Source organism: Anomaloglossus baeobatrachus, chromosome 5 (genome assembly GCF_048569485.1).
Source record: "Anomaloglossus baeobatrachus isolate aAnoBae1 chromosome 5, aAnoBae1.hap1, whole genome shotgun sequence".
In the NCBI taxonomy this organism is placed as follows: Eukaryota; Metazoa; Chordata; class Amphibia; order Anura; family Aromobatidae; genus Anomaloglossus; species Anomaloglossus baeobatrachus.
This window is the reverse complement of record NC_134357.1, coordinates 111,313,744-111,338,134: the sequence shown is the minus strand read 5'-3', so window position 1 is coordinate 111,338,134 and position 24,391 is coordinate 111,313,744. Positions and strand designations below refer to the sequence as shown.

Genomic DNA, 24,391 nt, shown 5'->3' with positions numbered 1-24,391 from the left:
GCCTGCAAGGCTGCCACGGCCTGTGAGAAGGCGGCGGCCTTGGAGCAAGGGGGAGTTGAGAGAAAAAATCTGTTTGGCGGGCTGGAAGAGAATTCTATCCTGTAGCCGTGAGATATGATATCTCTCACCCACTGATCGGAGACGTGTTGAAACCAAGCGTCGCCAAAGTGGGAGAGCCTGCCACCAACTAAGGACGTCGCCGGAGTGGGCAGAGAGTCACGAGGAGGCAGCCTTAGTGGCAGCACCTCCTGCGGTCTTCTGTGGACGCGCTTTTGGGCGCCAGTTGGATTTCTGGTCCTTGGCTGAGTTAGCGGACGAGGCCGAGGGCTTAGAGGACGACCAGTTGGAGGAACGAAAGGAGCGAAACCTCGACTGATTCCTACCCTGAGCAGGTTTCCTGGTTTTGGTTTGTGGCATGGAAGTACTCTTCCCGCCAGTAGCTTCCTTAATAATTTCATCCAGCTGTTCTCCGAACAGCCGGGACCCAGCAAAAGGGAGCCCAGCAAGGTACTTCTTAGAAGAAGCATCTGCCTTCCACTCTCGAAGCCACAAGATCCTGCGGATAACGAGGGAATTTGCCGAAGCCACCGCAGTGCGGTGAGAAGCCTCCAGCATGGCAGACATGGCATAAGATGAAAAAGCCGAAGCTTGAGAAGTTAAGGCAACCATTTCGGGCATAGATTCCCTGGTGAGGGAATGCATCTCCTCCAGAGAAGCAGATATGGCTTTGAGAGCCCACACTGCTGCAAAAGTCGGGGAAAACGCGGCCCCCGCCGCTTCATACACAGATTTGGCCAGAAGGTCAATCTGACGGTCAGTGGAATCCTTAAGGGACTGACGGTCAGTGGAATCCTTAAGGGAGGTGCCATCAGCCACCGACACAACGGTCCGGGCTGAGAGCCTAGACACCGGGGGGTCTACCTTTGGGGAGTGAGCCCACTCCTTGACCACCTCAGGTGGAAAGGGAAAACGGTCATCAGAACCACGCTTTGGGAAGCGTTTGTCAGGACAGGCCCTGGGCTTGGTCACAGCGGCCTGAAAACTGGAGTGGTTAAAGAACACACTCTTTGCTCTCTTAGGCTATGTGCGCACTAGGCGTTTTTGCCGCGTTTTTAGCGGCGTTTTTTACCGCGTTTTTGTGCTGAAAACGCAGTGACATTGCTTCCCCAGCAATGTCAATGGGTTTTCAGAAGTGCTGTCCTCACACAGCGGTTTTTTTTTAGCTGCGTTTTTGTGGTGACCACAAAAACGCAGCATGTCAATTATTTCTGCGTTTTCCACTGCGTTTTTCACTCATTGAATTCAATGAGATGTTAAAAACGCAATGAATAACGCATATAGCCGCGTTTCTATGACTAAAAACGCAGCTATAAACGCAAGGGGTGGGTACTACAGTGACGTGTACAGGAAGAGGATTCCTTCTGTTGGTAAACACAGAAGCAGGAATCCTCCCGGTACCGTCACCGCTGCCTCCACCTCCCGTCCTGTGCAATGTCAGCTCCGTGCGGCGCCATGTCTGGGCGGGAGGTGGAGGCAGCGGCGAAAACCAAAGTGAACAGTAGAAAAAAAAAAAATGTCATATACTCACCTGTCCGCAGGGTCCCGGTGCCATGCCCGCTCCCATCTCCTCCCGGTACCGCCGCTCTGGCTGTGTGCAGTCTCCCCGGGGCAGGACCTTGCTTGCAGGACCTGGCGCTGATCACCTGATGCAGTCACCTGACGCATCAGCTGATCGCGGTGTCGCCGGCTTTTTCGCGCCCGGCCGGCTATCAGCTGATCCTGCCGTCAGGGGACTTCATCAGCTGATCACCGGCAGCTCCGGCAGCGATCGGACGGGATCAGACTCCTGTCCAATCGATCGCTCCAGGAGCGGCCGGTAATCACCACAGCACATAAGTGAGTATTATTATTTTTTTTTTTTTCTACTGATGCATCAGCTGATTGTATAATCGGCTTTTATACAATCAGCTGATGTGTGATGGGATTCAGGCACTTGATCCTGACACATCATCTGATCGCTTTGCCTTCCAGCAAACCGATCAGATGATATTGGATCCTGATTGGACGGCGCGGGACCCTGACCCAGGATTACTGCGGAGGGGGGTTTATTTCAATAAAGATGGAGTCACTAATTGTGTTGTGTTTTATTTCTAATAAAAATATTTTTCTCTGTGTTGTGTTTTTTTTTTTATCATTACTAGAAATTCATGGTGGCCATGTCTAATATTGGCGTGACACCATGAATTTCGGGCTTAGGGCCAGCTATACAGCTAGCCCTAACCCCATTATTACCTAGCTAGCCACCCGGCTTCAGGGCAGCTGGAAGAGTTGGATACAGCGCCAGAAGATGGCGCTTCTATGAAAGCGCCATTTTCTGGGGTGGCTGCGGACTGCAATTCGCAGTGGGGGTGCCCAGAAAGCATGGGCACCCTGCACTGTGGATTCCAATCCCCAGCTGCCTAGTTGTACCCGGCTGGACTCAAAAATTAGGCGAAGCCCACGTCATTTTTTTTTTTAATTATTTCATGAAATAATTAAAAAAAAGGGCTTCTCTATATTTTTGGTTCCCAGCCGGGTACAAATAGGCAGCTGGGGGTTGGGGGCAGCCCGTACCTGCCTGCTGTACCCGGCTAGCATACAAAAATATGGCGAAGCCCACGTCATTTTTTTTTTCTTTTTGGGCAAAAAACTGCATACAGTCCTGGATGGAGGATGCTGAGACTTGTAGTTCTGCAGCTGCTGTCTGCTCTCCTGCATACACTAGTGAATGGAGGATGCTGAGACTTGTAGTTCTGCAGCTGCTGTCTGCTCTCCTGCATACACTAGTTCTGCAGCTGTCTGCTCTCCTGCATACAATGAACATTTTGAAGAAGGAAATGACATCAGACCTTTTTTTTTTTCTTTTTTCATCAACAATCTTTAATGGCATTGTGCACTGATTAAAAACGCAGTGAGCAAAAACGCAGCAAAAAACGCACCAAATCGCGGCAAAAACGCATGCGTTTTTGCCGCGTTTTTTTAGCCGCGGGTGCGTTTTTTAGACAAAAACGCACATAAAAACGCAGCGTGAAAAAAACGCCTAGTGCGCACATACCCTTAGGCGAGGTAAACTGGTGCTTTTCTGCCAGAGAGGGTTGCTCCTCTGATACTGGCGGATTGAGATCCAGTAAAGAATTAATAGAAGCAATCAAGTCACTAAGATCTGAGTCACCCTCGGACAGATCAATGGGGTACATGGAGTTAGCCTCCGAGCCCCCTGTAAAGGCATCCTCCTCATCCTGCGAGTCAGCTCTTGAATCAGAGCCGCGGGAGGAGGAGGGAGAGGAAACCCTGCGTCTCCTCTTAGGAGGACGGGGTCTGGGCCCTGATGATGAATCCTCTGTGAGCTCCGGTCCTAAGGGACCCTTAGCAGTAGAGGCACCCTGTGAAGGGGGCTGATGCATATTCATCAAAGTCCTGGACAGAAGTCCCATGGACTCAGCAAAAGACTGGGAGATAGACCTAGAAAAGGATTCTACCCAGGCCGGGGGTTCAGCCACAGGAGCAGGAGCAGCCTGAGAGACCACTGGGGGTGAGACTCCAGGCTGTGGTACCGCCAAGTTAGAGCAGACATCACAATGTGGATAGGTGCTCGGTTCAGGCAGCAGAAGCTTACATGCAGCGCATATAGTATAAAGCTTTGGAGCCTTGCTCCTCGTGTGAGACATGCTGCTGGAGTGGGGGCTCTGCAAGAGAATGAACCCCAGAGAGTATATACAGAGGTCCACAACCAGAGACCGGTTGTGGCTTACCAGACCGCTGGAGCGGTGTTGTGTGCCCTCCAGATCCCGAAGCCCGGACCCCCAAGCACAGCACCTCAGCAGGGATGCAGAGTGCAGACCACCGCCGAGTGAACTCTGTCTGAGAAAATGGCCGCCGGAGCGAAGAGAGGGGGCGGGACTTTGCTTGGAGAGCGGGATCTGGAGGGCCATAGAGACCTACAGGGGAGGAGACACGCACAGCAGTGGGGAGTGTCCCTCCCCTGTGCAGAACGGCCGCCGGGAGGAGCCGAGCCTGTCCCTCTGCATGAGTGACATGCGAGGGCAGTGAACAGAAACTAGGCCTCCGGCAAAGCCGGGGTCTAAATTTGAGCGGTGAGGCCGACGCGCAGGCACCATCGGCGCGGTTCTCGGGCGACAGCTAGAGAACCCGCCGGAAATGCCAATAAATACAGTAAGCACACTCTCCCCAAACAATAAAGCACAGGGACCCCAATATATAAACGTCTCAGGTACTGAGCTGCTGAGACGCAGGGCCAGGTCCCTGGGGATGAGTGCTCCGGTCCAGCAAGGTCCTGAAGGGCTGCGGATGGAGACCGGTCTCCTGCCAGGCATGGAGACCGTGCTGGCTCCCACTTCAAGCCAGAGCCCAGGAGGGATGGTGAAGGAGCACGGCATGTAAGGCTCCAGCCTCGAAAATCAAACTAACAACACCGCCGACACAGTGGGGTGAGAAGGGACATGCCGGGGGTCCAGACGTGGACCTGCACTTCTTCAATTTCATTCCAAAAAGGAAAAAATCATATGAGAATGCATGTGTGGATGTATGCCTCCTGAACACAAAGCGATAAACTGGCTGGGTCTGCTCACCAGGGGGTGTATAAGCTCAGAGGGAGGAGCTACACTTTTAAGTGTAGTACTTTGTGTGTCCTCCGGAGGCAGAAGCTAAACACCCATGGTCTGGGTCTCCCAAAGGAACGATAAAGAAATATCACTGTAGTTATTGTACAGTTTGGGTGATTACAGATGGGACAATTTAGATCTTGTAAATTTTTCCTTTAATTTTTACCAAACAATATAATGTGTTTTTCAGATTATAAGTCGCACTTTTCCTCCCAAAAATGTGGGAGGAAAATGAGGGATGCGTCTTAAAATCTGAATATAGCTTACCGGGGGTCGTGGAGAGGGGTCATAGGAGGCAGGGGCAATGCTATACTGCTCTATACGGCGGCCACCTCGGCTCTGCGCAGTGAGGTACCGGCCATTCTGAAGTTGTCGGCAGTATTGACTACAAATAATGGCCCCACCGCCCCGAGACAGAGCAGAGCCCGCAGCCCCAGGACAGAGCAGAGCCCGCAGCCCCAGGACAGAGCAGAGCCCGCAGCCCCAGGACAGAGCAGAGCCCGCAGCCCCAGGACAGAGCAGAGCCCGCAGCCCCAGGACAGAGCAGAGCCCGCAGCCCCAGGACAGAGCAGAGCCCGCAGCCCCAGGACAGAGCAGAGCCCGCAGCCCCAGGACAGAGCAAGCAGAGCCCGCAGCCCCAGGACAGAGCAAGCAGAGCCCGCAGCCCCAGGACAGAGCAAGCAGAGCCCGCAGCCCCAGGACAGAGCAAGCAGAGCCCGCAGCCCCAGGACAGAGCAAGCAGAGCCCGCAGCCCCAGGACAGAGCAAGCAGAGCCCGCAGCCCCAGGACAGAGCAAGCAGAGCCCGCAGCCCCAGGACAGAGCAAGCAGAGCCCGCAGCCCCAGGACAGAGCAAGCAGAGCCCGCAGCCCCAGGACAGAGCAAGCAGAGCCCGCAGCCCCAGGACAGAGCAAGCAGAGCCCGCAGCCCCAGGACAGAGCAAGCAGAGCCCGCAGCCCCAGGACAGAGCAAGCAGAGCCCGCAGCCCCAGGACAGAGCAAGCAGAGCCCGCAGCCCCAGGACAGAGCAGAGCCCGCAGCCCCAGGACAGAGCAGAGCCCGCAGCCCCAGGACAGAGCAGAGCCCGCAGCCCCAGGACAGAGCAGAGCCCGCAGCCCCAGGACAGAGCAAGCAGAGCCCGCAGCCCCAGGACAGAGCAAGCAGAGCCCGCAGCCCCAGGACAGAGCAAGCAGAGCCCGCAGCCCCAGGACAGAGCAAGCAGAGCCCGCAGCCCCAGGACAGAGCAAGCAGAGCCCGCAGCCCCAGGACAGAGCAAGCAGAGCCCGCAGCCCCAGGACAGAGCAAGCAGAGCCCGCAGCCCCAGGACAGAGCAAGCAAGAGCAGAGCCCGCAGCCCCAGGACAGAGCAGAGCCCGCAGCCCCAGGACAGAGCAGAGCCCGCAGCCCCAGGACAGAGCAGAGCCCGCAGCCCCAGGACAGCAGCAAGACATCACTGGATTATAAAACAGACCCCAGTATTTCTGCAGCAAAAAGTAGCATGTCACTTTTGGTCTGGGTTTTTCCTTTAAAAAACCGCAGTGACAATACCGCAGGCAAAAACGCTGTAAATCCACACCAAAATCGCACCAAACTGCGGTAAAACCGCATGCGTTTTTTGTGCGTTTTTTTCAACAGGTAGGTGCGTTTTTCGCTGTAGAAACAATTCCGCAGTGTGTGCACATAGCCTTAATTGAGCATTACAGCAAAGTGTCAGCCACACATTTTATAGCTACCACCTAATAATAATGGCTTTAGCTTCGGAGCATGTGTGACCCCCTTTGCTGTACATTTACAAAACAGTGCAAGAAAACCTTAAAGGGTATATATATTTTAATATATAAAAATGTGCCTAAGCATTAGTAGGGAGTTAGTTGCTCCCTACCTGCCTGGTGCCATTCATCGACAGCACAGAGCAGTCAGAAATCGCTACTGCTGGCAACACAATAGCTTCGTTAACAGAGCTGCGGCTTCTTTTCCTCTCCGTTCTGTAGACAGGACAGCTGACATTATGCTGACTGAGAGCTAGCTCTCTGCTGCCCAACTGAGGGAGCCGGCTGTCAATCAGTATGTCGGCTGCCCTGCATAGTCTACACAGCGGAGAAGCAGCCTCCGCCCTCTTGTACCGACATAAGCGGAAGCAGCTGAAAAGCTGACAAGAGCTATCTGTGACCGCTATGTGGCCTCAGGAATGGCGCTGGGCACAACAGGCTCAATTAAAAGTCCCTGATATACCTGTTAATTAAGTGCTATCCCATCATGCCAGACCTTGTATATATACACCCATAGGCATACAGACATCACATGTATATACAAGCCGGTCAATGTGGACTATATGCTAAAATTCAGGGGCACACGTTCAGCATGATGGGAAATGCCCCATGTATATACTGAACGTGATATGAACAGTGTCCATAAAATATATATCAGGTATACGCAGATTCTTCTTGCCTGTCTTACATTACCTTTTATTATTTGCTCCAGACTTTCCAGATAAAACTTGTACTGACTGACCAGACCCTCTTCAAACTCTCGAAGCTTCTGAGTTTCTTTTTTTACCTGTTTAACAAAAAAGAAAGATAATGAACAAAACACCAATAAATAATAATTGGTGCCATAAAGTAAAAAAAAGGTAGCAAGACGCTGTAAAGTTCATACAACATCCAAGAAAAGGGACCTGAGACATCAGGCCGACTAAGAGACATCAGGCCGACTAAGAGACATCGTGCCGACTAAGAGACATCGTGCCGACTAAGAGACATCGTGCCGACTAAGAGACATCGTGCCGACTAAGAGACATCGTGCCGACTAAGAGACATCGTGCCGACTAAGAGACATCGTGCCGACTAAGAGACATCGTGCCGACTAAGAGACATCGTGCCGACTAAGAGACATCGTGCCGACTAAGAGACATCGTGCCGACTAAGAGACATCGTGCCGACTAAGAGACATCGTGCCGACTAAGAGACATCGTGCCGACTAAGAGACATCGTGCCGACTAAGAGACATCGTGCCGACTAAGAGACATCGTGCCGACTATGAGACATCGTGCCGACTATGAGACATCGTGCCGACTATGAGACATCGTGCAGACTATGAGACATCGTGCAGACTATGAGACATCGTGCAGACTATGAGACATCGTGCAGACTATGAGACATCGTGCAGACTATGAGACATCGTGCCGACTATGAGACATCGTGCCGACTATGAGACATCGTGCCGACTATGAGACATCGTGCCGACTATGAGACATCGTGCCGACTATGAGACATCGTGCCGACTATGAGACATCGTGCCGACTATGAGACATCGTGCCGACTATGAGACATCGTGCCGACTATGAGACATCGTGCCGACTATGAGACATCGTGCCGACTATGAGACATCGTGCCGACTAGGAGACATCGTCCCGACTAGGAGACATCGTCCCGACTAGGAGACATCGTCCCGACTAGGAGACATCGTGCCGACTAGGAGACATCGTGCCGACTAGGAGACATCGTGCCGACTAGGAGACATCGTGCCGACTAGGAGACATCGTGCCGACTAGGAGACATCGTGCCGACTAGGAGACATCGTGCCGACTAGGAGACATCGTGCCGACTAGGAGACATCGTGCCGACTAGGAGACATCGTGCCGACTAGGAGACATCGTGCCGACTAGGAGACATCGTGCCGACTAGGAGACATCGTGCCGACTAGGAGACATCGTGCCGACTAGGAGACATCGTGCCGACTAGGAGACATCGTGCCGACTAGGAGACATCGTGCCGACTAGGAGACATCGTGCCGACTAGGAGACATCGTGCCGACTAGGAGACATCGTGCCGACTAGGAGACATCGTGCCGACTAGGAGACATCGTGCCGACTAGGAGACATCGTGCCGACTAGGAGACATCGTGCCGACTAGGAGACATCGTGCCGACTAGGAGACATCGTGCCGACTAGGAGACATCGTGCCGACTAGGAGACATCGTGCCGACTAGGAGACATCGTGCCGACTAGGAGACATCGTGCCGACTAGGAGACATCGTGCCGACTAGGAGACATCGTGCCGACTAGGAGACATCGTGCCGACTAGGAGACATCGTGCCGACTAGGAGACATCGTGCCGACTAGGAGACATCGTGCCGACTAGGAGACATCGTGCCGACTAGGAGACATCGTGCCGACTAGGAGACATCGTGCCGACTAGGAGACATCGTGCCGACTAGGAGACATCGTGCCGACTAGGAGACATCGTGCCGACTAGGAGACATCGTGCCGACTAGGAGACATCGTGCCGACTAGGAGACATCGTGCCGACTAGGAGACATCGTGCCGACTAGGAGACATCGTGCCGACTAGGAGACATCGTGCCGACTAGGAGACATCGTGCCGACTAGGAGACATCGTGCCGACTAGGAGACATCGTGCCGACTATGAGACATCGTGCCGACTATGAGACATCGTGCCGACTATGAGACATCGTGCCGACTATGAGACATCGTGCCGACTATGAGACATCGTGCCGACTATGAGACATCCTGCCGACTATGAGACATCATGCCGACTATGAGACATCATGCCGACTATGAGACTAACAGACATGAAATAATAAGTCCATGAGCAAATGTGGCAGAGGCCTGGGCAGTATGACAGCTTTGTCCCCTGCAGCAGTCAGCACACTGCACATTGGTGAAAAACGTTAAATTCGGGAGGGAAAAATAAGCTATAATCGTCTACTCTTGGCCTGGGAAGGAAATGTCTGGGTCCATGACAGAGCACTGCCCAGCAGAATGAACCAGACTGCAGTTCAATATATAAAACCCACCAAGATATCTAAATACTCATTTTTAAAAGCATGAGACTGCAAATTCACCAAGTACCACTCCTGCCATTCTGTGAACCAAGAAGAAAAACTGTGTGGATGATGTCTGGAGGACAAAACTGGACCGGGTCAAAACAGTCTACAAAACTGTTTGCCGACTGCAAATGTCTGGGAGTCATTAAAGGAGTTGTCTGACAAACTTTAAAAAAACATCTTAAGTTAACCTGTGCTGTATTGTCATATAAAACATGACATTCTCTGCAGCCTCTATTTATCTGAAGCTCAAGCAAACTTGACTTTTTCCTGTTCTTGGTTGCCAAACCTCACAGTCAGAGCTGGCACCGCCCGGCCTCACTGTCCAGCCCCTCCCTCTGCACACTCATTGACTGTCAGTAATCTGCCGAGCACTGACCTCTAGCAGAGGACAATGAAGGGAATTTTGTTTACTTACCGTAAATTCCTTTTCTTCTAGCTCCAATTGGGAGACCCAGACAATTGGGTGTATAGCTTCTGCCTCCGGAGGCCACACAAAGTATTACACTTTAAAAAGTGTAACCCCTCCCCTCTGCCTATACACCCTCCCGTGCATCACGGGCTCCTCAGTTTTGGTGCAAAAGCAGGAAGGAGGAAACTTATAAATTGGTCTAAAGTAAATTCAATCCGAAGGAAGTTCGGAAAACTGAAAACCATTCAACATGAACAACATGTGTACACAAAGAACAAAAGCCCGAAGGGAACAGGGGCGGGTGAAGGGTCTCCCAATTGGAGCTAGAAGAAAAGGAATTTACGGTAAGTAAACAAAATTCCCTTCTTTGTCGCTCCATTGGGAGACCCAGACAATTGGGACGTCCAAAAGCAGTCCCTGGGTGGGTAAAATAATACCTCGTAATAGAGCCGTAAGACGGCCCCTTCCTACAGGTGGGCAACCGCCGCCTGAAGGACTCGTCTACCTAGGCTGGCATCTGCCGAAGCATAGGTATGCACCTGATAGTGTTTCGTGAAAGTGTGCAGGCTCGACCAGGTAGCCGCCTGACACACCTGCTGAGCCGTAGCCTGGTGCCGCAAAGCCCAGGACGCACCCACGGCTCTAGTAGAATGGGCCTTCAGCCCTGAGGGAACCGGAAGCCCAGAAGAACGGTAGGCTTCGAGAATTGGTTCCTTGATCTACCGAGCCAGGGTTGATTTGGAAGCCTGTGACCCTTTACGCTGGCCAGCGACAAGGACAAAGATTGCATCCGAGCGGTGCAGGGGCGCCGTACGAGAAATGTAGAGTCTGAGTGCTCTCACCAGATCTAACAAGTGCAAATCCTTTTCACATTGGTGAACTGGATGAGGACAAAAAGAAGGTAAGGAGATATCCTGATTGAGATGAAAGGGGGATACCACCTTAGGGAGAAATTCCGGAACCGGACGCAGAACCACCTTGTCCTGGTGAAACACCAGGAAAGGAGCTTTGCATGACAGTGCTGCTAGCTCAGACACTCTCCGAAGTGATGTGACTGCTACTAGGAAGACCACTTTCTGCGAAAGGCGTGAAAGAGAAATATCCTTCATTGGCTCGAAAGGTGGTTTCTGAAGAGCCATCAGCACCCTGTTCAGATCCCAGGGTTCTAACGGACGCTTGTAAGGAGGGACTATGTGACAAACCCCCTGCAGGAACGTGCGTACCTGTGGAAGTCTGGCTAGGCGCTTCTGAAAAAACACAGAGAGCGCTGAGACTTATCCCTTAAGGGAGCCGAGCGACAAACCCTTTTCCAATCCAGATTGAAGGAAGGAAAGAAAAGTGGGCAAGGCAAATGGCCAGGGAGTAAAACCCTGATCAGAGCACCAGGATAAGAATATCCTCCACGTCCTGTGGTAGATCTTGGCGGACGTTGGTTTCCTGTCCTGTCTCATAGTGGCAATGACCTCTTGAGATAACCCTGAAGACGCTAGGATCCAGGACTCAATGGCCACACAGTCAGGTTGAGGGCCGCAGAATTCAGATGGAAAAACGGCCCTTGAGACAGCAAGTCTGGTCGGTCTGGTAGTGCCCACGGTTGGCCCACAGTGAGATGCCACAGATCCGGATACCACGACCTCCTCGGCCAGTCTGGAGCGACGAGGATGGCGCGGCGGCAGTCGGACCTGATCTTGCGTAACACTCTGGGCAACAGTGCCAGAGGAGGAAACACATAAGGGAGTTGAAACTGCGACCAATCCTGAACTAATGCGTCTGCCGCCAGAGCTCTGTGATCTTGAGACCGTGCCATGAATGCCGGGACCTTGTTGTTGTGCCGGGACGCCATTAGGTCGACGTCCGACATCTCCCAGCGGCAACAGATCTCTTGAAACACGTCCGGGTGAAGGGACAATTCCCCTGCGTCCATGCCCTGGCGACTGAGAAAGTCTGCTTCCCAGTTTTCTACGCCCGGGATGTGAACTGCGGATATGGTGGAGGCTGTGGCTTCCACCCACAGCAGAATCCGCCGGACTTCCTGGAAGGCTTGCCGACTGCGTGTTCCGCCTTGGTGGTTGATGTATGCCACCGCGGTGGAGTTGTCCGACTGAATTCGGATCTGCCTGCCTTCCAGCCACGGCTGGAACGCCTTTAGGGCAAGATACACTACCTTCTCTCCAGAACATTGATCTGAAGGGAGGACTCTGGCTGAGTCCAGGTACCCTGAGCCCTGTGATGGAGAAAGACCGCTCCCCACCCTGACAGACTCACGTCCGTCGTGACCACCACCCAGGATGGGGGTAGGAAGGATTTCCCCTTCGACAATGAAGTGGGAAGAAGCCACCACCGAAGAGAGGCTTTGGCTGCCTGAGAAAGGGAGACGTTCCTGTCGAGGGACGTCGACTTCCTGTCCCATTTGCGGAGAATGTCCCATTGAAGTGGACGCAGGTGAAACTGCGCAAAAGGAACTGCCTCCATTGCTGCCACCATCTTCCCTAGGAAGTGCATGAGGCGCCTCAAGGGGTGTGACTGGCCTTGAAGGAGAGATTGCACCCCTGTCTGTAGTGAACGCTGTTTGTCCAGCGGAAGCTTCACTATCGCTGAGAGAGTATGAAACTCCATGCCGAGATATGTCAGTGATTGGGCCGGTGTCAGATTTGACTTTGGGAAATTGATGATCCACCCGAATCTCTGGAGAGTCTCCAGCGTAATGTTCAGGCTGTGTTGGCATGCCACTCGAGATGGGGGCCTTGACAAGCACATCGTCTAAGTAAGGGATCACCGAGTGTCCCTGAGAGTGTAGGACTGCTACCACTGTTGCCATGATCTTGGTGAAGACCCGTGGGGCTGTCGCCAGGCCGAAAGGCAGTGCCACGAACTGAAGGTGTTCGTCCCCTATGGCGAAACGCAGGAAGTGCTGATGCTCTGGTGCAATCGGTACGTGGAGATAAGCATCTTTGATGTCGATTGATGCTAGGAAATCTCCTTGGGACATTGAGGCGATGACGGAGCGGAGCGATACCATCCGGAACCGCCTGGTTTTTACGTGTTTGTTGAGCAGTTTTAGGTCCAGAACAGGACGGAAAGATCCGTCCTTTTTTGGCACCACAAACAAGTTGGAGTAAAAACCGTGACCCTGTTGCTGAAGAGGAACAGGGATCACCACTCCTTCTGCCTTCAGAGTGCACACCGCCTGAAGAAGAGCATCAGCTCGCTCGGGGGGCGGAGATGTTCTGAAGAATCGAGTCAGGGGACGCGAGCTGAACTCTATCCTGTAACCGTGAGACAGAATGTCTCTCACCCAACGGTCTTGTACCTGTGGCAGCCAGGCGTCGCAAAAGCGGGGAGAGCCTGCCACCGACCGAGGATGCGGTGTGAAGAGGCCGAAAGTCATGAGGAGGCCGCTTTGGGAGCGGTTCCTCCGGCGGTCTTTTTAGGACGTGACTTAGACCGCCATGAATCGGAGTTCGTCTGACCCTTCTGTGGCCTGCTGGACGAGGAGAATTGAGACCTGCCCGCGGGCCGAAAGGACCGAAACCTCGATTGAACCTTCCGTTGTTGAGGTCTGTTTGGTTTGGACTGGGGTAAGGATGAGTCCTCTCCCTTGGATTGTTTAATGATTTCATCCAATCGCTCACCAAACAGGCGGTCGCCAGAAAATGGCAAACCGGTTAAGAACTTTTTGGAAGCAGAGTCTGCCTTCCATTCACGTAGCCACATGGCCCTGCGGACAGCCACCGAATTGGCGGATGCTACCGCCGTACGGCTCGCAGAGTCCAGGACAGCATTAATGGCGTAGGACGCAAACGCCGACGCCTGAGAGGTTAAGGACACCACCTGCGGAGCAGAGGCACGTGTGACAGCATTAATCTGCGAGTGACACGCTGAGATAGCTTGGAGTGCCCATACGGCTGCGAATGCCGGAGCAAAGGACGCGCCGATAGCTTCATAGATGGATTTCAACCAGAGCTCCATCTGTCTGTCAGTGGCATCTTTGAGTGAAGCCCCATCTTCCACTGCAACTATGGATCTAGCCGCCAGTCTGGAGACTGGAGGATCCACCTTGGGACACTGAGCCCAACCCTTGACAACGTCAGGGGGGAAGGGATAACGTGTGTCCTTAAGGCGCTTAGAAAAGCGCTTATCTGGACAAGCTCGGTGTTTCTGGACTGCCTCTCTGAAGTCAGAGTGATCCAGAAACGTACTCATTGTACGCTTGGGAAACCTAAAACGGAATTTCTCCTGCTGAGAAGCTGACTCCTCAATTGGAGGAGCTGGGGGAGAAAGATCCAACACCTGATTGATGGACGCTATAAGGTCATTTACTATGGCGTCTCCTTCAGGTGTATCTAGGTTGAGAGCGGCCTCAGGATCAGAATCCTGATCTGCCACCTCCGCTTCATCCTCTAGAGAGTCCTCCTGCTGAGACCCTGAGCAGTGTGATGAAGTCGAGGGAATCTCCCAGCGAGCCCGCTTAGGCGGCCTGGGACTGCGGTCCGTGTCAGAGACCTCACCTTGGGACCTATGAGTCACCCCAGGAGCACCTTGCTGCTCCAACCGAGGGGGGCCTGGGGTCAATGATTCAACAGTGCCCGGGGCCTGGGTTACCAGCCTGGACTGCAAGGCTTCTAGTATCTTAGCAGACCATTTATCCATACTCTCAGAAAGTTTGTCAGCGAATACTGCAAACTCCGTCCCTGTCACCTGGACAGTGGTAGCAGGTGGTTCCACTTGGGCCACCAGTGGCAGAGGCTCCGGCTGAGTAAGTGCCACAGGGGCCGAGCATTGCACACAATGAGGGTAGGTGGAACCTGCCGGTAGCATAGCCGCACATGAAGTACAGGTTGCAAAGTAAGCCTGTGCTTTGGCACCCTTGCTTTTTGCGGACGACATGCTGTTGTCTCCTCTGAGTACAATCCGGGAGGGTATATAGCCAAAAACCAACAGTGCGACCGTACAGCGTAAATGTATAGCATATAAGCATATATATATACATTTCGGCACCCAGGGGGTCCAGCACCTAGAAACAGGTGCGGCTTACCGACCGCCCAAAGCGGTTGTGTGACCACCAGATTCCCTGCCTGGGCCTCCCAGAGCCGTGTTGTCTCTCCTCTCCAGCTTCAGAAGTGCTGACAGGAATGGCTGCCGGCGTTCTGTGAGGAGGAGGGGGCCGTGGGCGTGCCCTAGAAAGTGTGGGAATCTGGTGCCCCACGGTGCTCAGTGAGGGGGGAGGAGGATACAAAGTATGCTCCTGCCCTCAGCGCTGACGTCCAGTGCAGCGTCCCGCCCTTCCCCTGACTGGCAGGCCCGGGGGCGGGAGTATGCGGTACTAGGCCGCAGAAGCCGGGGACTAAAGTTATAAGCGCGGCCGGCAAACAAGCGCGGTCAGCGCGGTAGCCCCGGCGCACTAACACACCCAGCAGTGCTGCAGCGTGTATGACACAAGCGCTCCATGCGCCGTCCCCAAGGGGACACAGAGTATCTCACAGTAGCAGGGCCTTGTCCCTGACGATACCCGGCTCCTGTCCAGCAGATTCCCCAGGGGCTGCGGAGGGAGCACGGTCCCAGTGCCTGGAGACCGATTAGGATCATACTTCACCCAGAGCCCTAAAGGGATGGGGAAGGAAAAACAGCATGTGGCTCCTGCCTATGTACCCGCAATGGGTACCTCAACCTTAACAGCACCGCCGACCAGAGTGGGGTGAGAAGGGAGCATGCCGGGGGCCCTGTTATGGGACCTCTTTTCTTCCATCCGATATAGTCAGCAGCTGCTGCTGACTAAATTGTGGAGCTATGCGTGCATGTGTGCCTCCTTCGCACAAAGCATAAAAACTGAGGAGCCCGTGATGCACGGGGGGGTGTATAGGCAGAAGGGGAGGGGCTTTACACTTTTAAGTGTAATACTTTGTGTGGCCTCCGGAGGCAGAAGCTATACACCCAATTGTCTGGGTCTCCCAATGGAGCGACAAAGAAATGGGCACATATAATGTAATAATGTGCCCCATCATTGTGCCCATCTTGTAATAAATATGCCCATCCTATAGTATTCTGCCCAAATCCTTCTACCCATCCTATAGTATTGTGGCCCATCCTTCTACCCATCCTATAATATTGTGCCCATCCTTCTGCTCATCCAGTAGTAATGTCCCTCTTCCTGGTCCTCCTCTTGTAGCAATGCTCTGTCCTGTAGAATTGTCCCCTATTGTGTCAATCTTCACAGAGGCAAAAAAAACCCCCCACAAAAATCCAAATACAAATTCTTCTCACCTGTCCTCGTTCCCTCGGTGGCTTGTTTGCTTCTTGCCGCAGCCCCCTTGATGAACGCTGCCAGTGGAGGGTCCGCAGCTGACAGCACTTTATATCAGAGGATAGATTCCGGGGCGCTGCTCAGACACAAGCTCTCTATACAGCTTCTCCAGTGATCCGCTGCTGACCTCTGCTTGGCTGGCTTCTGATCATTGCAGTAGCCGTATACAGAGCTTGGTCCTGTACAGTGCCTGGGAATCTGTCCTCTGATATAAAGCGCTGACTGTGTGGCCCCCAGCACAGGAAATGGTCAGCAAGGGGGCCAAGGGCCTGCGTGCCGCATCGGGGGCCGCATGAAGCCTACCAGCAGCGTCTTTGAGACCACTGCACTATGGAATGTGTGGGGAAAGTGTGGCGGAAGGTGGCCAGAGACTCCAAACACTACCCACCCAGCAGGGTGGCAACTTGAAGTCGGCTGTGATGCCAGTCAACAAGGTCCTGCCCCTGTCAACATGACGTCACAGGAAGCAGCAAAATAAAAGCAGGAGCGGTCACATGGCCACTCTGAGCCGGGGGACAGGGGCTGACAGCAAGGCAGGTAGGTAGTTGCTATCTACTTACCTGCCTCAATGTAGCCCAACGGTGTATTGACAAGAAAAAGGCAAAATAAGCCGGATAACCCCTTTAAGGACATACGTGCTCATGCTTGTATAAGCAAAAGAATTGTGTCTCGTACATATTTCCCTTAGAGGAGTCTTTATGACTGCTCATTTTAAATTCATAGGCAATAATATGGAGGTGGTCCTCACTTTGCAGCTACAACAGCTTTTGTTATATTGGAAAGGTTTTCTGGAGTTTATCTAAGCAAACGTCTTTCCCACTTAACCAGACTGGCATTTGTGAGGTCAGACAATGGCCAGGCTCACTATCTCTGGTCACGTTCCTGCCAAAAGGTGTTTGATGTGGTTCAGGTCAGCTCTCTGTAGGTCTTTATGGACTTTGATTGGTGAACTGGGGGCACAGCTATGCTGAAACAAAAACAATGGACTTTCCCCAAACTGTTCCGACAAAGTTGTGAGATACAACTGCTCAAAAAGTCTAATTATAGGGAAGCAAGAAAAAAACACCTGTCTCCTCTGAAAAAACCTCCACAACTTCCTCCATCAAACTATACAGTGCAGTGAGGCAGGTGATGTTCTCCGGGCATTCATCAGACCCTCTTCCACCAGATGGCACACAGAGTCAGGCTTGAGGGCAGCTGCTCAAGAATGGAAACCCCCGCCATATAGTGCATTGCACAGTTTTTGTGCTTATGTTAAAGGTAACCCATCAGATGCCATATGCACCCAGAACCATGAGCCGTTCTAGGTGCATATTAGTGATTCTTGCCTAACTGTCCCTGTATACACTAGCATAAATAAACCGATCTTTAGAAAAAATATTTCTAAAGAGTTTCTTATATGCTAATGAGGCTAGCGACTAGTCACAAGGGCATTAACTTGGCTAGTCGGCCCAATAGCATGCTAGCACACCCCTGTGGGCATACTAATATGCTAATGAACGTGCAGCAATGCCGCATATACCTCACTCTTGATGGCAGCCGGAGGATGGATGCGCACTGGGCATGATACAGACTCTCCAGCAACTCCAGCCATGTGCATTATACCTCACTGGGGCATGCTATGTGGGCCAACTAGTCAGGGGACGCAACGCCCTTGCGACTAGTCGCTGGTCTCATTAGCATATAATAAACGATTTTTATAACTACTTTTTCTAAAGATCTGTTTATCTATGCTAGTGTATACAGGGACGGTTAGCAGGATTAGCCAAATGTACCCAGAACTGCTCATGGTTCTGGGTGATATTGCACCTGACAGGTTCCCTTTAAAAGCAGACGTTTGGTCTCTGCAATCACTGAGTGTTGGTGACTTATGTACAACTAAACCAAAGCCGCAGCTAATTTTAAAAGGGAACCAATCTGTTAAAGACCAAAAAGAAAAATCCCCTAAAAAATAGCCTTTAACCCTTTCACGACCGGCCGATTTTTCGCTTTCCGTTTTTTTTTTTCGCCATTCTTTTTCTGAGAGACGTAACTTTTTTATTTTTCAGTCAATATGGTCATGTGAGGGCTCATTTTTTGCGGAACGAGCTGTACTTTTAAATGAAACCATCAGTTTTACCATATTATGTACTAGAAAATGGCAAAAAAATTCCAAATGCTGAAAAATTGCAAAAAAAGTGCGATAGCACTATGGTTTTTGAGATATTTTATTCACTGTGTTCACTATATGGTAAAACTGATGTGTGGGTGTGATGCCTCAGGTCAGTGCGAGTTCGTAGACACCAAACATGTATAGGTTTACTTTTATATAAGGGGTTAAAAAAAAATCGGAAGTTTGTCCGAAAAAAGTGGCGCACGTTTTACGCCATATTCCGTGACCCGTAGCGTTCTCATTTTTCGGGATCTTAGGCTCAATGACGGCTTATTTTTTCCGTCTCGAGCTGACGTTTTTAACGGTACCATTTTTGCGCAGATGCTACGTTTTGATCGCCTCTTATTGCATTTTGCGCAAAAGTTGTGGCGACAAAAAAACGTCGTTTTGGCGTTTGGAATTTTTTTGCCGCTACGCCGTTTACTGATCAGATTAATTGATTTTATATTTTGATAGATCGGGCGTTTCTGAACGCGGCGATACCAAATGTGTGTATATTTTTTATTTTTTTAACCCTTTAATTTTTAATGGGGCGAATGGGGGGTGATTTGAACTTTTAGGTTTTTTTGTTTTTTTTTAATTTTTTAAAACTTATTTTTTTACTTTTTTTTTTTATTTTACTAGTCCCCCTAGGGGGCTATTGCGATCAGCATTCCGATCGCTCTGCAGTATCTGCTGATCACAGCTGGAAGGCTGTAAACAGCAGATACGCTGTCTTTCTCTTTTGCTGTGCTCCGGGCACAGCGAAAGTGAAACCAATTCATGTGTAGTACAGGAGTCATCACATGACCCTGTACTACCATGGCAACTATCGGGAGTCACGTGATCGCGTCACGTGACTTCCGGTTTCGGCGGTAAGTAAAACTTTACCGCGATTGCGCTTATAACGGCGCTGTCATGTATTGACAGCGCCATTATAAGGGGTTAATCGGCACGAGCAGATAACGATTCTGCTCGTGCCTAGCAGGCACACATCTCAGCTGTGAAAATCAGCTGAGATGTGTGCCGATCGCGGCATGCTGCCGCCGGAGGACCGCGGGCAGTAAGATTATGTCATTTAGGACGTAATTTTACGGCCCGCGGTCGTTAAGGGGTTAATATATCATTTAAAAAGGTATAAAATTTACAAGACAGGTAAATACCAAATATATAGTATTTACCTGTCTTGTTGCCCCTACACTATTAGGGTGAGTGTTACACTTTGGTAAATTTTATACCTTTTAAATGATATATTAAAGGTTATTTTTAGGGGATTTTTCTTTTTGGTCCTTGACTTTTATGCACCTCAGCACTTGGGGAACTCACTAACTTCATTTGGTGCACTTCACTCTGGTTTCTAAATGCATCTGTCAATAATATCACTCTTAGATGTTGGTGGAATATTTTGGAGGGAAGTAATGTCAGGACTTGTTACACTGGTGATGTCCTAATACAGGACTGCACTGGTATCAGTGAGCTCTTTAGAACAACCCAATCTGTCACAAATATTAGTAATGGCAGACTGCAGGGCCGGATGTGATACAACTATAGTAATGGGACCGAATGAGAAACCTAAATTTGTAAAAACGTGTCCAATATATTTGTCCATATAGTGCATCCTCCATGGACAGGTATAATATGAATCTTTTTACAAACAAGTCTCAACCACTTGAACACTAACACATTGGAAAATAAAATATGGTATATAGAAATTTAGCTGCCCCAGCCGTGATTCCGATACTTCATATATTATTATTATTATTATTATTATTATTATTTATTTATATATGCTCCACGGTGGGTCTCGGTAAGTAAGCAGTAGGTTTTGCTCCATTAATGCATCTCTGTCCTGATTATAATCACGAAATGTGATCAAAAGAACAGGCTACAGATATGTGGTAGAGACAATAAAAAAAGACCGACCTTCAGATTACTACCATGAAAAAATGCCACGCTGGGAAAGATCTTGTGTGTCTAACATAGAAGGGCAACTGGACAGAAGGAAGCTCTTGGTGAGATACAACCATCTGACATCAAGGACTGATTGTGTCCCAAGAGCAGAACAGACAAAATGATGTGACACTCAAGAACTAAACGTAATTCACATCTTTCCACTTGATGTAGAAAATGTAAAGTAGTTGAATGCCCCCGTTACTGGTCAGGTTGCATTGGAAGCCATGGTTATAATAGTGTAATCTGCATTTCATCACTGGGAACCCAACATACTGATCCAATAACTGGGTCTTCTGCAGCGTTTCAGATATAAAAGGGCCATTTGGATAAAGTCTGAGGCCTAATATCGATACGACATGTTGAATTTATGTTATTGTGGTTAGCACTTAGGTACATAAGTACCTGGGTCGGGGTCAGAGTGGACTTGGGCAGGTTGACAAGCCACCCGAACTGAACTAGCGTGGCGAGAGTGAGAGAGACACTCCGCTGGCAGTCTACACTGGATGAGGCCTTGACAAGAAGGTCGTCCAGGTAAGGAATCACTGCCAACCCCTGGAGGTGCAGGACCGCAACCACTGCTGCCATGACCTTGGTGAACACTCGAGGGGCCGTGGCTAAGCCAAAGGGGAGAGCCACGAATTGGAAATGTTCCTCTCCGATTGCAAAGCGTAGCCAACGCTGGTGTGAGACCGCAATAGGCACATGCAGATAGGCATCTCTGATGTCGATGGATGCCAGAAAATCTCCTTGGGTCATTGAGGCAATGACCGATCTCAGAGATTCCATGCGAAAGTGCCGCACCTGAACATGCTTGTTGAGGAGCTTGAGATCCAGGATGGGCCGGAAGGAACCGTCCTTCTTGGGGACTAGAAAGAGGTTTGAGTAGAAACCGCTGAACCGTTCCCGGGCGGGAACCGGAACAATTACCCCGTTGGCCTGCAGGTATGCCACAGCCTGAGAGAAGGCGGCGGCTTTGGAGCAGGGGGGTGTGGACAGAAAAAATCTGTTTGGCGGGCTGGAAGAAAATTCTATCCTGTAGCCGTGGGAGATGATATCCCGCACCCACTGATCGGTGACGTGTTGAAACCACACGTCGCCAAAGTGGGAGAGCCTGCCACCGACCAAGGACGTTGCTGGCGCAGCCAGATAGTCAAGAGGAGGCTGCCTTAGTGGCAGCGGCTCCTCCGGTCTTTTGAGGACGCGGCTTTGCGCGCCAGTTTGATTTACGATCCTTGGCTGCGGTAGTTGACAAGGTCGAGGGCTTAGAGGATGACCAGTTAGAGGAACGAAAGGAACGAAACCTCGATTGGATCCTGCCCTGGACAGGTTTCCTGGCTTTAGTTTGTGGCAAGGAAGTACTCTTCCCGCCAGTAGCTTCCTTAATTATGTCATCCAGCTGTTCCCCAAACAGCAGGGACCCAGCAAAAGGGAGACTCGCAAGGTACTTCTTAGAGGAAGCGTCTGCTTTCCACTCTCGAAGCCACAAGATCCTGCGGATCGCGAGGGAGTTAGCGGAGGCCACCGCCGTGCGGTGAGAAGCCTCCAGGATGGCAGACATGGCGTAGGATGCAAAAGCCGAAGCTTGAGAAGTTAAGGTATCCATCTCAGGAATAGAGTCCCTGGTAAGGGAATGTATCTCCTCCAGAGAGGCAGAGACTGCCTTAAGAGCCCACACTGCCGCAAAAGACGGGGAGAACGAGGCTCCTGCCGCCTCATATACAGACTTGGCCAAAAGGTCAACCTGGCGGTCAGTGGGATCCTTAAGAGAAGTGCCATCAGCCACAGCTACGACTGTGCGGGCTGAGATTCTGGACACCGGAGGGTCTACCTTTGGGGACTGGGCCCATTCCTTAACCACCTCTGGTGGAAAAGGAAAACGGTCATCTGAACTACGCTTCGGAAAACGTTTGTCAGGACAGGCCCTGGGCTTGGTAACAGTGGTCTGAAAGCTGGAGTGGTTAAAAAACATACTCCTAGCTTTCTTAGGTGAGGTAAACTGGTGCATCTCTACCAGAGAGGCTTGTTCCTCTGACTCTGGTGGGTTGAGGTTCAGTACGGAGTTAATGGACGCAATCAAGTCACTGACATCCGCATCACCCTCAGACAAGTCAATGGGGTACATAGAGGTAGCGTCTGAGCCCACAGTAAACGAATCCTCCTCGCCCTGTACCTCGGCACATGAATCAGAGCCGTGGGAAGAGGAAGGAGAAGGGTCCCTGCGTCCCCGTTTAGGGGGACGGGGTCCTAGGACATGCTCTGAGAGCTCTGCAGAGCTAGGAGCAGCAGAAACACCCTGAGAAGGGGGCTGATGCATGGTCAGCAGTGTCCGGGACAGCTGCCCCATGGAGTCGGCAAAGGACTGGGAAATAGCTTGTGAAAAGGATGCTACCCAAGCCGGGGGTTCAGCCACAGGGGCCGGAGCAGCCGGAGGGACCCCTGAGGAGGCTCCAGGCTGAGACACAACCATATTAGCACAGGCATCACAATGTGGGTATGTGCTTGGCTCTGGCAGAATGAGCTTACATGCAGTGCATATAGCGTACATGTTTGCAGCCTTGCTCCGGGTGACAGACATGCTGCTGAGGTGGAAGCTCTGCAGCAAGAAAACACTCCTGTAGAATGCCCTGAGAGTGTAATAAAAAGCCCACAACCAGAGGTTGTGGCTTACCAGACCGCTCTCTGTGTGCCCTCCGGATTCCACAGCTCAAAGCCCAAGTGAAGCGTCAGCCCTCCTAAACACAGCATCCAGCGCTGTCCAGTGTATGAACGCTGAGAAAATGGCGCTGGAAGGAGGAGGGGGGTGGGTATTAGGCCCAGAGCGGGAAAACGGAGGGCCAGAGAGATACAGGGAGCGATACAGGGGAGGGAACATCTCCCCAGAGAGGAGTGCCCTCCCCTCTGCTGGCCGAGCGGTGGGCGGCGCCACGCTATGCCTCCTGTATGCATGACATGCAGAGAAGCCGAAACCGAAACTAGGCCCAAACTGAAGCCGGGGCCTAGATTTTAAAACGCGGCCGACGAGCAGGCACCTTCGGCGCGGTTCTCAGGGGAAACCCCCAGAACCGGCCGGAATTTACAGTAACGATAAAACACATACTGTCCCCCTAATAAAAGTACCCGGGACCCCTGAAAAACGTCTCAATACTTAGCTTTTGAGACGCAGGGCCAGTCCGTGAGGGGGGGTGAACGCTCCTTCCAGCAGGAACCAGACAGGGCTGCGGATGGAGACCGGTCTCCTGCAAGCAGAGAGGACCGTGACGGCTCCCACTTCAAACCAGAGCCTCTCAGAGGATGTGAAGGAGCACGGCATGTGAAGGCTCCAGCCTTGTAAAGTCAACCTTAACAGCACCGCCGACAGAGTGGGGTGTGAAGGGACATGCCGGGAGTCCAGACTGGACCCGCTTTTCTTCCAAATCTTGAAAATCAAAATAAAAATGAAAAAAAAATATCAGAGAATGCAAGTGTGTTTACCTCCTGAAAACACAAAGCATTGAACTGGGTAGATTGTCATCCAGGGGGTGTATATAGCCGGAGGGAGGAGCTACACGTTTGAGTGTAGTACTTTGTGTGTCCTCCGGAGGCAGAAGCTATACACCCATGGTTTGGGTCTCCCATAAGGAACGATAAAGAAAAGGGGATACCACCTTAGGGAGAAATTCCGGGACAGGACGCAGAACCACCTTATCCTGGTGGAAAACCAGGAAGGGAGCTTTGCATGACAGCGCTGCAAGCTCAGACACTCTCCGAAGTGATGTGACTGCCACCAGGAAGGCCACCTTCTGAGAAAGACGGGAGAGAGAAACATCCCGCAGCGGCTCAAAAGGCGGCTTTTGAAGAGCCGTCAGGACCCTGTTAAGATCCCAAGGTTCCAACGGACGTTTGTAAGGTGGGACCATGTGGCAAACCCCGTGCAGGAACGTGCGGACCTGCGGAAGCCTGGCTAGACGCTTTTGAAAAAACACGGAGAGCGCCGATACTTGGCCCTTGAGAGAGCCGAGGGACAAACCCTTGTCCATTCCAGATTGTAGGAATGAAAGGAATGTGGGTAAGGCAAACGCCCATGGAGGAAAACAGTTATCAGAGCACCAGGATA

At 51.6% G+C, this 24,391-nt stretch overlaps 1 protein-coding gene across 1 annotated transcript in view; it reads right to left on the bottom strand.

Moving 5' to 3' along the window:
* Positions 1-24,391, bottom strand: part of NOC3L (NOC3 like DNA replication regulator) — a 196,118-nt gene that overhangs the window by 127,777 nt on the left and 43,950 nt on the right. The window contains exon 8 of the mRNA XM_075348773.1: positions 7,120-7,213. Coding sequence (XP_075204888.1) covers positions 7,120-7,213 — 94 coding nt within the window. The remainder of the gene's footprint in view (positions 1-7,119; positions 7,214-24,391) is intronic.